The sequence below is a fragment of the Limanda limanda genome, chromosome 20, assembly GCF_963576545.1.
Source record: "Limanda limanda chromosome 20, fLimLim1.1, whole genome shotgun sequence".
NCBI classification, from domain to species: domain Eukaryota; kingdom Metazoa; phylum Chordata; class Actinopteri; order Pleuronectiformes; family Pleuronectidae; genus Limanda; species Limanda limanda.
This window is the reverse complement of record NC_083655.1, coordinates 18,454,695-18,470,155: the sequence shown is the minus strand read 5'-3', so window position 1 is coordinate 18,470,155 and position 15,461 is coordinate 18,454,695. Positions and strand designations below refer to the sequence as shown.

The 15,461-nt window shown below is 40.6% G+C and overlaps 1 protein-coding gene across 1 annotated transcript in view; it reads left to right on the top strand.

Moving 5' to 3' along the window:
- Positions 1-14,286, top strand: part of slc12a7b (solute carrier family 12 member 7b) — a 48,150-nt gene extending 33,864 nt beyond the window's left edge. Inside the window, exons 17-25 of the mRNA XM_061093909.1 lie at positions 89-257; positions 874-1,069; positions 1,742-1,911; positions 2,122-2,253; positions 2,400-2,507; positions 5,580-5,755; positions 7,631-7,645; positions 9,191-9,324; positions 11,322-14,286. Coding sequence (XP_060949892.1) covers positions 89-257; positions 874-1,069; positions 1,742-1,911; positions 2,122-2,253; positions 2,400-2,507; positions 5,580-5,755; positions 7,631-7,645; positions 9,191-9,324; positions 11,322-11,413 — 1,192 coding nt within the window. The 3' untranslated portion in view covers positions 11,414-14,286. The remainder of the gene's footprint in view (positions 1-88; positions 258-873; positions 1,070-1,741; positions 1,912-2,121; positions 2,254-2,399; positions 2,508-5,579; positions 5,756-7,630; positions 7,646-9,190; positions 9,325-11,321) is intronic.
- The last annotated feature ends 1,175 nt before the right edge of the window (positions 14,287-15,461 follow it).

The window sequence follows — 15,461 nt, the reverse complement described above, 5'->3', positions numbered from 1 at the left end:
TCAACGGCAACTCCTGTCACTCAACACCTTTCAAAGAAATGAAACCTGACTTCCCCCTGCCTGTTTTTTTCCCTGTTGATGTATCCAGGCCTCAGGTGTTGGTGCTGCTGAACGTGGACTCTGATCAAGCAGTCAAACACCCTCGCCTGCTCTCCCTGACCACTCAGCTGAAAGCAGGAAAAGGCCTGACGATTGTGGGAAATGTTTTAGAGGGAACGTATCTCACTAAAGACGCAGAGGCCAAGAGGGCTGAGCAGGTAAAATGTCACTCACACACCACCAATCAAAAACATGTAGATGTGGGAAATGAAAATGCAAACAGTGGATTGTCATGTTCATCTTTCATTTTTCTTCATCTAAGATCCTGTTCAACTAAAAGTAGAAATTGATGGGGACAGTTAATTGTCTGTCCCTGTAAAATTGGCTAAATAATGCATTGTGTTAATGGCAGCGTTCATCAATCCACCTCTGGCCCCACTAGATAATCTGTTGTGTCAATCAAGATTATTAGATTCAGGACAATCCTTTTACACCCACGCTGCAGATTAACTCTGCCATCTAGTGGCCGAAATTCATATTCTTATTTATTTAATTTATTTTGTCAACCTGATTTGTCCTCAAAAGCATTTTAAATCAGTGGATTATTTTTTTTCTACAAAAGTAATCATGTGCAGGAGCTGAATTCCAGATTATACAGAGAGCTGTATTCATTTGTTCAGACCCATCAGTATGAGTTAATGATGAGATTGCTATCAGTGGATCACTGAGATGTAAGTGTCTCCACAAAGACATATTTTTAAAAGCCCAATAATTAATTTGTTTTCTATTCCACCACTATTGACTACTATGAATTTTCTTCCATGCTTTATCCAGAACATAAAGTCCTCGATGTCAGCAGAGCGGACCAAGGGTTTCTGTCATGTCGTGGTGTCTTCAAACCTCAGAGATGGCATGTCCCACCTCATCCAGTCTGCAGGGCTGGGAGGCATGAAGCACAACACAGTCCTGATGGCCTGGCCCGGGGCCTGGAGGCAGTCCAATGACCCACAGTCATGGAAGAACTTCATAGGTAGAGACAGAGATGAATGAATCAGGAGAACACGATGGAGAATTTACACAACATCATAGTTGATCCAGTTATACAGTTGAAATATGGATAATACATCTTATAGGCATATATTCACACCTGCTTGTCTCATAATATCTCATAGGCCCAGTTCAGACCTGGTATTGACATCATCTCACGTGATCTTATCACAGGTGGACAGGTCTGAGTACGTCGGTTCACACCTGGCATTAGAATGTGTCTCCAGTTACCACTCATGATCAGAACTCATTTCCACGCCCTAATTGCAAATAAACATATACATAATTTCTGTTTGTTAAGCCTAATGACAAACACATGATGTCAATGTGTTTGTGAGTGTCTCAGTATCTGTGTGTTGGTGTGAGATTTAGGGAGAGAGAGATATAGCAGCTCGACGATGAAAAAGGATTTCACCCATTAGAGACAACCCTCTAATGTGGCCCAGGATGTGTATGTGTTCAACTGCTAAATCAATGTAGCCTGAGTGACCTCAAGTGTTACCTCAATTCCTCTACGATACATTCACAACTGTATTCAGAGCTGTTCACTTGTGTTTGGAGGGATGTTTAAACCAGGTCTATACAGAGACACAAAGAACACACAGGGTTTAACTGACAATGTCTCATACGCACTCGCTCTCCTTTTATCATCCAGAGACAGTGCGGGAGTCCACAGCCGCCCATCATGCCTTACTTGTGGCAAAGAATGTGGACAGTTTCCCTACCAACCAGGACCGCCTGGGGGAGGGCACCATTGATGTGTGGTGGGTGGTCCATGACGGAGGAATGCTGATGCTGCTGCCCTTCCTGCTGCGACAGCACAAGGTTGGGGACTGTTTGTGTAAACCCTTAAAAATGATATTTATACTTATTCAAAATCCACCTTGCATACATTCTCCCTCACTTCGGCTTTACCACATCTATCTCGTCCTGCCTCCTCTCACGGGTCATCATCATTCCATCCATCTACCCCTGACTGATTGACTGACTCTTATGTTTCCATTTTACTTCCGTTTATAATAACTCTCCGTCTAGGTGTGGAGGAAATGTAAGATGCGCATCTTCACTGTGGCCCAGATGGATGACAACAGCATCCAAATGAAGAAAGATCTCCAGATGTTCCTTTACCACCTGCGATTGGATGCAGAGGTGGAAGTGGTGGAGATGGTGAGTCTAAAAAATCCTCTTATTGTCTTACTATCCAATTTTAAAAATCTAAATTTGATAAAACCGTCTTTAAACTGCATTTATTTTATTTGAGTCAGAATTGTATTGAATGATTGATTCTGATGTCTCTGTTCCAATCTTTGCAGCATGATAATGACATCTCAGCTTTTACGTATGAGAAGACGCTGGTGATGGAGCAGAGGTCTCAGATGCTGAAGCAGATGCAGCTGTCCAGGACTGAAAGGGAGAGAGAGGTAATACACACTTTCTCCAGCTGAACACAACCTAACACTCACAGTCTGTCGTCTGGCTAAAGTTGCATTCGAATGCAAGTGGCTGCTTTTGTCTTTGATTATATATATATAACATAGGCTCATAACCATCTTCAAGACGATGACATTTATTGATACCGAATGTTGTTAGTGCATGTGTAAACAAAATTACGACTAGCAAACTGCACATATAACTTTGTATAACTTTGTCAAATATGTAAAACAAATTATTAGTTTGTTTCCGTCACTACCAGACTGCATAGTTAAATGACAACAGTATTCTATAAAAATCTGGCCAACTGCTGCAATATATGACAAATGGCCCCTTTTCCTGTTCAACTGCCACCGCCTTTCTGGGCCATGCCACACTGCTCAGATTCAGAGTATCTCTGATGAATCGCGTAATTCAATCCGGAGGAAGAACCCGGGAGCTGCCGAGGGCACCAGCCTCAGCCGGCAGTCCTCAACGGTGGAGGACAATCAGGAGGACGAGGTAGCCGATTTTTGTCAACCCCACTGTCCCTCACTGTTAGACCTCACCGGCCCATCTTCACAAAGCCACAGCTGTCGCTAGTCATGGGACTGTTTTGATAAATTCCATTATCGTCCTGGATTAAAATATTGAAAAATGCTCTTTCATTCTTAGCAGATGTCAGAAATTAGACTTTGATGCTCATACAGTGAACACACAGATGGGAATGAGAGACAGAAGAGCAGAAATACTGCTTTGGTGTAACATCAGTACTGTCACAGGGAATTTATGATGAGTGTAAATGTAGTTATTGAATTTTAAGATTGACCTTCGAAATGAGAATTAGAACAATACCAAGAGAGGACGGGTGCTAATCAGTCTTATGTTTTATGATCATGGAGAAAACTTGTTGATAGTTGAAAAAAATGTTGCTGAATTTACCGAAGGGTTTCATCAATGTCCCTTAAGTACCGTAATATTTTTTATGTTGTGAATCTCGACACTGATCATCTCTTAAAAGCAATGAAGCAGTTGAAGATTCTACATACTTTGCTTTTAATATAGAACATGTCCAAAACATGTTTTATTATCACATTAATGACTTCCTGAAGGCAGTGTAGAACTAGAGATACAGAAAAATTTTAGGGCCGATGAATAATCAGCTGCATGTTTGCACTTTTTTCTCTATGAATTTCTCCATTGCACCAGCACATGGTTGATTTCCATGTTGATAGTACTAGACAAGAGTAAAGGATCATGGGTAACCTTGTTGCACCAGTGATGAAGGCTCACGTAGCCCAGGACTACGAGTCAGTGATTGTAGCATTGTAAAATTTGAACAGTGCAATTTCCAGTTTTGTCATGAAACCTTTTGAATTGCCCATCAAGAGAAGGTGACTCTCGAATTACAGATCTGACTTCTCGGTTTTAAGTCGAGATTATCCCAGCAGTAGGGCTCCTTGCTGTATAGTGATTGACATCTGCTTTGTGAATATCAGCCTGCTGCATCCCGAGCCTGCAGTCCAACATCCCACCCCCCCCCCATCATCCCACTCCCCTGAAAAAAAATGAAACCAGAAAGAGTGGACAGTATTCTCTCAGAAAACTGAAAATAAAATGTTCCTGTAGAGAGGATATCGTATTTTATTTGAGGTTAAATTGCCTTTCAGCAGTACAATTCGACCCAATCAGTCATAAAGGATCTAAGAATAGCAGCATCGTGTTTTTTTACAATCCCTCCAACAATTGGGTTCTCTGGTGTATCAGGACCATTTCAGCCACACCTGGCTTTTTCTCTTTTTAGTGATCTTTAAAATGATTTGCAAGTAAGTAAGCAATACTGTCTTCTCTTGTTTTTCATTTGACCTCTAGCATAGTCTCCTAATCCATTCATTTCCACATTGACTTCCCCCTTCCTCCAGCCACTCGTTAATTTTACCAGTGTCCCTACCAGGGGTTTCACAGACTAGTCGACTTGACTACTTTATTGCTCTGTGATGATACCTTAGGCTTGAAATCGACTTTCATCACATTACATTCGAAAACTTTAAAAGTTGTCCAGCCCCTCGTTCATACTGTACAGTCACAGCTGGTGATTAACAAGAATAACTTCCTCAAACACAGATCCTTTAAAATTGTTCTGCATTCTGTTTAACTCACAGTCTCACATCTTCAGATGTTTATGACGATGAGGACTCCATTAAATATGGTACAAAGTGAGCCTCCTGTTTTCTGTTGTAAAAAGCTAATTTTGCTTTATGAAATGTGAACCAGTACATTAAGATGTAGATCTTTAACTATATCTTCATGACAGATGATGATAATAAATAAATAATTTGTTCTTATCCATTGTCATGGGCATTGGGTAAATAATTGTTTACATTTCTTCAAAAAGAAGTGAACAAAGTTGTGAACTGTTTTGCATTATGTTTTTCTTTAAATCTCTCTAATATTGATATGTAAATCCTACTCTGTGCTCTTCTGTACATTATTATTCCTGCACTATAGTCTGTTATAGTGCTGCAAACACATGTTTGTTTAAGTAAAACATTTTTTGGTTGACATCACACTACTCCTTCACCACCACCACATCTCCCTTTCTGTCAGTTACACCATAAATGTGTTGTGTTGACCCCTGCTAAGGCCTTCAACCTACCCAGATATACTGTATATATTGTCTTTTGATGTACGTCTGTTCTTTTGTGGCCCCTGTGCGTTGTTGTGATGGTTAAACATTTTTGTATTGTTTCTCTAGCATGTTGTCGCACAAACTCGTAGAAGGAAAAATGTTGGATTCCCAGTTTGTTTGTATCCCAGATTGTAATTGTCCATCTTTGTTTTTTTCTTTGGCCAATCTCTCATTCTCTTGCACAGTTTATTCATCCCCGTGTGTGATACCTTATTCTTCGTCCAACTTCCCCAATTATCCATTAATCCCTTTCTTTTGTCTCATCACATTATCTTGGACCAGTTGCACCACTTTTTCTTCTTTCTTCTACTTTCTCTTCCTTTCTTTGGTCTCTTATCCACCACCACCACCAACTGTACAGTTTTTCTAACCCTCATCTCTCCGTCCTCTCCAGGCCCAGCTCATCCATGACAGAAACACGGCATCTCACGCCACGATAAACGACAAGGCCGAAACAGGGCCCGATCGGGTTCACATGACCTGGACCAAGGACAAGCTGTTTGCAGAGCGCAATCGCAATCGCGAGTGCAACGCCAATGTGGCCGTGCGTGACCTGTTCAACATGAAACCGTAAGTATCCAATAGTTTACTCTGAACAAGACCCAAACACGATTGAACGATTACATCTAAAAAGAAGCAAAAGTGAACGTTTTGTTCTATGGATGTTTAACTAATACTAATACATTAAATACATTCCCATATTGTTGGAGTGTCAAGTATTATACACTGTGAAGGTGGTGATTAACAACATGATTCATGTGCCTTGTAAGAGACGTTTGCACCATTTTGAATTTATTTTCATGTTAATCCTGAAGTACATAAAGAAGTCAGAGCATGTGACGTTCAAACTACAGCACATGGAGAACTGACATTACTTCAGGATGGTGCCAAGGCCTCAGTGCAGGAGGACAGCGTGTGTCGTGGAACTAGTAGAGACAAGCCTAACAGGGTGAAATGGGACGAGCGTGTGCATGGCGTGTGGATTCAGGCTGCACTTGGTACATGTGCGCATGTGTGTGTGCACTTTCAGCCATTTCAGTCTTTGTGCATGGCCACGCCGCACAGACACACACATGAACACCAACACGTTTCCATCCAAGACCGACCGTAAGTGTGTGCACTTCATCACGTGTGTCCCAGTCCATTTACAGGTGCATCTGAAAAGAATGATGGTGTCCTGAAAAGGTTTGTCAGCAAGGAAAATAAAATATATCCTAGATTTGTCACAGATAATGAAAAATGTTTCATTTTTATTTTAATTTCAGTAATTACAGCTTACAGCTAAAATAAATGTTAATATTATGGTGATATTTATTTAATTATTTTATTTAGAGTTTGATTAAATTACTTTTCCTACAGTACAAATACAGTGTCTCTCGGTCTAGTTCAGTACACAACAAAAATCATGGGAAAGACTGCTGACTTGACACTTGTCCAGAAGACGATCATTGCCACACTCTACGAGGAGGAGGAGCCACAGAGGGTCACTGCATTGAAGCACATTCATGGAAAGATGACAGGAAGAGATGCGCGAGCAACAGGGATGACGGGATCTTTGAAATGATTGTTAGCAAACCTGATTCAAGAAGTTGGGAGAGCTTCAAAGAGTCTGGACGAAAAGTGGAGAGGCACAGAATTGAAGTCCAGTGTGAAGTTTCCGCAGTCGGAGATGATTTGGGGTGACATGTCATCTGCTGGGGTTGGTCCACTGTGTTTTACCAAGTCCAAAGTCAAAGCAGTCTGCTGACAACCTTTATGGAAATGCAATTTCCTTTTCCAGCAGGACTTGCCACCTGTCCACAGTGACTACTAACTGGTTTGCTGACCATGATATTATGGGGTGTTGTCCAGAGGAAGAGGAGAAACACTCCACCCAGCCATACAGACAAGCTGAAGGCCGCTATCAAAGCAACCTGGGCTTAGATAATGTCTCAGCAGTTCCACAGGCTGATGCACCGCATTGATGCAGAAACCTGTGTCCCTATCGAGTGCATAAATTAACATACTTTTCAGAAGCTGCACATTTCTGTTCTGTAAATCCTTTTTTTATTGATCTTAGCAAATATTTTAATATTTTAAGATACTGGATGTTTTAATTACCTGAGCTGTAAGCTGTAATAATCGGAACTTAATCAAAAAGGGGTCACTTTACTTCACTTTATGAATTTACAATAATTATGAAGTTTTCACTTTTTGAATTAAATAACAAATATTCTCTTGTTTTTAGATGCACCTGGCTGATAAAGTTTATAATTCTAATCAGTATTGTAAGGCAGGACAGGAAGAACGTCAAGCAGCTTCATGTAACTTTATTGTGTGTACTTGTGTCACCTGCGGGTGGCGCTTTGATCCCTTTGGGACAGTTGCATGCAGTGTGGTGCAGAGAGCTGACGTAGAAGCATCTAAGCCTGTTTCTGTTGTTCTGTCCCATTTTTCTCCTTCTAGAGAGTGGGAGAGTCTGTAAGTCGCATTCTCTTTGCCCTAGGCCGTGTATTTGTGTATGTGTCTGTGTGTGTGTGTGTGTGTGTGTTCTGCTGCTGCAGCAACCGTAGCTTCATTCAGTGTCCTCCAGCTCATGTGGTCATTCCTCTTGTGTGCTTGTGTCCTCGTTTGTGTGTCCTAATGTGCATGGACTTACCGATGCAACATCACACTCTGCGTTGGTGGACAAGCTTCCATTTAGTTTGCATGAAATTGTGTTTAAAAGCAAATTTGTGGTTCCCCTCCACCGTTAAAATGTTATTTTGGCCTAAAGGGAAAATATTATTCTTCAGTGGAATGGAAAGCAGAATTTGGTGTTTCTTCGTGTTTCTGCTTAATATAATTTATCTTCTGGCAGTTGGTGTCCTGTGCTTTTACCATTATGATCTAACATTTGTGAAGGTGACGATAAAGAGGCAACATTTTCAGAGCTGAATACTACTTTACTATTACTAGTAACTATTAATAAACTGTGTACAACTGACTATGACAAACTATAGCATCAGTATATAACCATAACAAATTTTTTAATGTTGAATTTGAATGTCCCCTATGTCTTTACATGCTGCCTCTTTATTTGAAGCTCAGCTCCTCCGTCCCTTAAACTTGCCTTTGTTTATTAACTTGTGTTTGTGACTAACATCAACTATGCTTTAATGAAAATGCAACTTTCTTCTTCATATTGATTCATGTGACTGTGTTGAACCAGTGATGATTTTGTCTCTAGACCGACAAACTGTAAAAGTGAGGTTTAATTTCATCGTCAGAGAAACATCCTGTTACATACATTTTCCTGTTGGACATCCAAGTAAACAAGAGGGTCCTGTGAAAGGGAGCTTGTTCTCTATGAGTTTCCATTTGCACTGTAAAAAAATAAGGTTTTATTTATTTAAAGAGTAAGTCGTAAGTCCTACCATTAACCACAACAGTTTAAAAACAAAAACAATTGTGTAGCAGGAAGAGCAAAGGTAGAAATTATAAAATCAATGAATTCCATTGAGCTGCTTCAGGCTCCTGGTGTTGTTCATGCTGGATCTTTGACCCTGTTCAGACCCGGTAGTCACAGCCGTCCTGAGTCCTGATCCAAACCTTAGTGGTCAGCGCTAAGATCGGATCTGAATATGAACACAAATGACTTGTGATTGGATCTCTCAGGACGGTTGTTAATTCCAAATCTGAACAGATCCACTGAGACACATTAATAGATCAGAACCATTGTAAACGTTGTTAGTAACAAATGCGCTTTTTCTGCTATGACAAGTCAAAATGAACGCTGTGAATAAGAGCTGTTGTAGTCATGACGATTCTGGGATACATTAATCAAAATGTCTTCAGACCCCCAGTATACAGATATCTTAGATGCCCAGTCCACGTTAGGTCACAGTGTAGTTATTTTTAAGAGCAGAAGAGGGCCTACAAATAAACTATGATTATTCTCCATATATTACTAATTAGATGTAGAGGTTAGAGGAGTGGGGTTCTTCAGTGCTGTCTTTTCTCACTGTGGACCTCCTGTCAAATTAGGAACCAGGCTAATGTCCGTCGGATGCACACGGCGGTCAAGCTGAACGGGGTGGTGGTCAACAAGTCGCAGGGAGCCCACATGGTTCTGCTCAACATGCCTGGACCACCCAGGAACAGAGGAGGAGACGAAAACTGTATCCTGAATGAGTGACGTGCATTCTAATGCCTTCTGATGGGATTGATGGAGTGTATCATTGTACACTGTACAGTGGTGGGATGTAACTCAGTGCATTTACATATTTAATGTATTTGTGCTTTGCGTAGATTTATTTTCAGGTACTTTTCACTTTAACTCACCAAATTTATAAACTCACATTTTTTTAAGGAATTAAAATTATGAGAACGAAAGTGGTGAACTGATCCAGTCAGAGTGGGCAGGTAATATGAGACACTGCCTCCTGCAGCAACAGCATCACTGGTGAAGAAACGTCTGAAACTGAAGCTGTGTCTAAATCCGGGTGATGTTGGCGTGTTCGTTTATCACAAATCACAAGTATTTATTTAGAAGCAATGAAAGTTTAAGAGGCATAGCTATGGGCATTCATACACAGCCTCGGCTAAATCAGCACGGGGTAGACAATAATGGCGCCGAACAGAAGGAGTTTCTTATAATTATATTAGGTTTAATGTGATAGGTTAAAAATATTGGAGGGATGTCACAGCAAATCAATTTGGTTCTCCCTAGTTGGTCCACAGCCGTAGTCCCACGCCTCTTGTCATGGAATCCAGGAAGTGACAATATGCCGCTCTCCGTCACGCTCCTACTCTGATAGTTGCTAGGCAACTCTCCCTACCCTGCCAGTTCGATGTTGTGTTTCATAAACTAGCCTTGAGTAAAGAATGTTGTGTTCCTGCTGTAACAATAACAATGTCACTCAGAACTTTTATCAAGACAAGTGTGAGACTGACCAGCGTTTTGACGCACACACATTTCTAGCTAATCTCAATATTGAACTCTAGGAAGGAAAAGGTTATTTATAAATCATTTGTGTGAAGGCCATTTATCTGGCCCAAACTGTTCATGCTTCCACCTCCTATCTTTATTGCAAAGAGATCAGTCAGACACAGACTAGCTAGAATTTGAAATCCAAACAGGGGCTGCATCCTGTGGAGGCTGCATTTGAAGGTGATGGCACCAGAGCAGCGTGACTAAACTGTCCCAATTTGAAAGCTCCTCCAATGCGTCCTTCCATCCCCGAGCAGCGGAGGCTCCACCCGCTGGATAACTCCCAACATACCCAATGATGTCTTGCACTTCTTTGACAAACTGTTTTCCAAAGAGACAATGTCGGAAAAAAGTGAGGCGAAAACATCAAAAGAATTATTATAAGTTCTCTCAACCTTACAGCTAATGGTACACATGTTAAATTAACATATTTCAAAAAAAAATAATCAACCAAGAACTATGCGGTCTCTGCGGCCGTTGAAGGACGCAGCCGACTGTGTAGACCGGGTCCTCAGGAGGATGGATCCCTGAATTGAGACACCGCTTCAGTCATTAGACATACCTCAGCCTTGCCCATATTTAAAAGAGATGTATGACAGTCTGTATTATTTTTCTATTAAATAGAATATTCTGTTGTGTTGGGGAATATGCTACACTTGGCAAGTACTTTAACTTTAAATACTTTAATTACATTTAAAAGCAAGTACTTACTTTTTTCAAGTAGAATAGGAAATTAGGTACCTTTACTTGAGTGCAAGTTCTTCTATTTATCTGTACTTTTACTTAAGTAAAATGTTTGAGTACATCTTTCCACCACTGTTGCTGTATGAGGGCTGAGAGGTGGAATACTGTGGGATATACACTAATGTGATGTACTCAGGTGTGATACTTATACACTAATGTGATGTACTCAGGTGTGATACTTATACACTAATGTGATGTACTCAGGTGTGATACTTATACACTAATGTGATGTACTCAGGTGTGATACTGTGGGTTATACACTAATGTGATGTACTCAGGTGTGATACTTATACACTAATGTGATGTACTCAGGTGTGATACTTATACACTAATGTGATGTACTCTGGTGTGATACTGTGGGTTATACACTAATGTGATGTACTCAGGTGTGATAGTGTGATTCCCTCTGGACATGTTGTACCTTGACTCTTGTCCTCTCAGACATGGAGTTCCTGGAAGTTCTCCTCGAGGGTCTGAACCGGGTCCTCCTGGTGCGAGGCGGTGGCCGTGAAGTCATCACCATCTACTCCTAGAAATAAAATAAAAAACACTCTCAAGCCCCACACTGCACACAGGGGCTGTTGCCATGGATACCGGCCACCGGAAATTCTTGGGGGAAGAATCCAAATTGGGTTTTTATGAAGGGCAGGGGTCGTTGGAAGGCTGGACAACTTTCTATTGGCAGATGGTCTGAAGGAACTGAAGGATAAAGGAAACAGTTAGCTGGGAATCAGCTGATTGGCTGAGAGAGTAGTGTGAGTCCACACCGGGCCACAGACCACCTGCACATGGAAGATAAAGCATAGAGACACTTTTAACTCTGAAAACGTTCTTTTCTGTTACATTTTCATATTCTTTCCCTCTTTTGTTGTCCAGTTACTGGCACTCACTGTGTAAAAGATAGGCAAAGAAGTGAACATGTGCTGTTGATATGAACCTCGTAGTCTTTCGTGTTGTCTGGTGTACCTGACTGTGGGAGGTTCAGAGACGTGTGCTAAACCTGGGAGAAAACAAAACATGAGAAAAGTTGTACAGTGGATCTTTGAACTCTGCTCGGAATAAGTAAATCTGCATAGAAAACAATCCTTCAACTCCCTGCTGTGGAAAGCTGACTCATAACAGCACATTTTTTATATCAAATACAGTTTGCTGATCTGCGCGGTCAGCAGATCAGCAGATAGTAGCTTCTCAGAAACTCTCCCTCAGTCTGGACCTCAGTCTGTTTGGAAGCTGCTGGTTAAGTTGGAGCAGTGTAAGGTTGAAGACGCAGGGCGGCCTCACGGCTGGAGTCAGAACGTCTTCTCTAAAGCTGCAGTGTCGTTTACCTTGTGGATGATTTAGAGAAGGACCAGACAGAATGATGCTAAACACGGATCACGATCAGTTAGGTGGGTGCAAGGCTTTTAGATATCAGGTACTGCTACTCGTCATTCACCACCCTCAAAGGATGCTGTTATTTCAATAGGAAAAATAGCCATAGTTCATATTCAATAAGTCTGTGAGCTTTATAATGCACATGTATATTTATGGTGTCTGAAGTCGGGCTCAGTTGGGAATGACTATATATATTTTTGTAATCTGAAGGGCTGTTTGACAGCACACAGTAGCTCAGTAAATTGGTAGGTTCACAGGTTCACAGATTCAATCTCAAATTTGCCTCCAGAAATGTTGGCATTGAATTAAAAGCACAAAGGGACACGTGTGAATTAGAGTAACGCTAATTTCTTTTAACGTGGTTACATCTCATTTAAAACTAAGAGTGACGTAGTTACAGCACTGTTGAATTTGCACTACCAACCTTTCAGCACTTGTCCTCTTCACTCGTAGCTTACAGTCTCACTTTTTATTGGTTGATGCGGCGCTATACTTAGGGAAGGAAGTGTGGAGGAAGTCTGCGCTATTTAATGCTCATGTTTCAATGTTTTTATAATGTTTTACCAAACAGAAATCTTAAAGTTTAGAGTCCCAGACTGAGCAGATGAAATGTTATGAGCACATGTAGGAGAAAAAGTGCCAAAATGAAGGAAACTGTGGAAGTATTACAAATGCTTCACCTAGTCTGGACACACTGTAGCTACTGCTTCTCACACTGACACACTTTAATCTTTGCAACCTCTGTAATTAGAGCACAATCATTTAAAACGGAGCTCATCATTTCTACCATTACAACTCCACCAATATACGAGTAAAACGCAGCAAAGCGTTCAACCTGCTGCATGAAGAAACACTTTTAGTCCGAGGAAAACACAATCAACCCTTTCACCAAAATGTACCTCCACAGTTTCTTTTCAAAAACTAGCTGTGCAGTATTTTGTAAAGCAGAAACTCATATTTCCCTGCAGCTCTTTGTGGGGGACGTGTGAACTTCTGACATGTCAGTTATGCAACACCTGTGTTTTGATGTGTTTTATTCAGTTGTTCGATGTATGCCTATGTAACTATATAGTCCCTGTAGTGTTTGTTACATTATAACTGATGATCTGTTACTTTAAGTGTTATTTTTTCTTCGCTGTGGTTTTTATGGACGGAGGCAGAGAGGGAGGAGGCTTGTGTGGAGACAGCAGCACTTTGTGTGTTGTTGTTCCAACTCGGAGAAAGGAGACAGAAACACATGGTGCACGACACACACGGCTGAAGACTACTTGTGATGCTGTGGCACCCTGGACATGAAAGTATTAAAAAACATGAGGGGGTCGACCATGGTACAAAAAAAACGAGTGGTTTCAATAACTATCGCTCACAATATGAAGCTCAGTTTCTTTCCATTTTAGCCAAATACATACTTGTGCATAAATAAATCAAAATTTGTAGTTTTATTCTTTTTGAAACGTTGAAAAGATAAATTGTTAAACAAAATTGTCTTGTTTTTAATTTGGTTACTTAGCTAAATAGCGGTATCTGTACATAAAAGAGACACTAAGACATAAAACCTTATACAGAAGATGCTAAAATGTTTGTGAAGGTAAATAGATTAGTCGGCTGAGTGTGAGTGTGTGCTTGTGTATGTGTGTGTGTCACAGCTAATGGTTGGGGTGACTGGAGAATGTTATCTACCTCAAGTTGTCGCAGCTGCTCGGCTCCAGACAGAAACTTGTTCAGTCACATCTCGTATACGGATTCAGGAAAGGAATAATAAAGCCAGGGTCAGCAGAGTGTGTGTGTGTGTGTCTGCTTCTGTGAGTGTGTGTGGGAGTGTTCCTGTGAATACCATCGTGAGGTGAAGCTGTTGTGTGTGTGTGTGTGTGTGTGTGTTTCGGCTGTTGTCCGGTCACGCTTGCGGGCCTCACAGGCTTGAGCAGGAAGTCAGATGTGGGCGCACATATAGATGAAGGTAGCCCTGTTAATTGTATTCGTGCCTCTCTAAGTAATTATTAAAAGTGCTGAAATAAACAAAACATGCATCTTTGTCCTGATTGTAGTCGCTCCATGGAGAAACACTAGTTGACGCTTTGTGATTACAGAAGCAACTTGATTCATCCATAAAGTATGTTTTTATTTCTTGCAGTTTTTATTTCAGAATTTTTTTTTAGTTAACAGTTTGGTGAACAACACAAAGACACAGCTCAAACCAGCAGGGAACTAATCTAAACCACCAACATTAGTATAAACAGAGAAAATATAAAAAATATGTTGTAATAATACTGATGGCGCCACCTACTGGCAACAGGAAATAAGCTTTGTTTTACAACTATCATTCAATTTACATAAAGCAAAAAGCATGCAACGCTTCAAAATGCATGTGCTCGGGCCCGTTCAGTGCTGCTTTTCAGTCCTAGAAAATGTTTATTTGGTTTTACTGTCGGAGTTTGTTTAATTTAATTATTGAGTATTTCTACTTAACCATCTTAGTACTTTTACTTGTAATGGAATATAACTTTACTGTATTGGTACTTTTACCTCAGTGAATGATCCAAATTCTTCATCCACCTGCCCTGGCTTACAGAGTGAGATGTAAGTGTCAGTGTATCTTCACTGTCACTGGAAAACATGAGTCATTGAGTTCAGTCTCTTCATCGATGCAGAGTGCACATTATGATGCATCTAAGAATCAAGACATTTCCAAACCTATAGTGTGGAACGTGGTGAACCTGAACCCTTTCAGGGCCCTGAAAACTAAAGCAAATTTAAGAAAAAAAATACTTGCTCTGCCAGAGTCTATCTTTTGGATAATTGTTCCGGTCCCAAACCCGGATTAAGGAGGAGGGTTGGACGTAGAGCTAGCAATTCCACCCCACTCAACAGCCTCTTGATTAAGTTTGATATACTAACATTTAACAATACAGGACAAAATTGATTTATGTATGTGGGTCTACACACAGCATTAAAGTCATGAAGTTATTTTGAGAAGTGATGGCTTATTTCAATGGCAAGATAAAAAATGTAAAAAACAAGAATCAACAGAAGAATACGGAAGCGTATTGCATTCACTTGAGAAAAAAGTTCTGTTTTTTATTTTATTGGGAACTTATCTCAGAATATCCGAGATAATAATCTCAAAAAAACTGAATTTAGTTTTTCAAGTGAATGCAATACGCTTCTGTAGAAGAAAGCTCATTTGTAGTTTTAAACATATTTAGGATG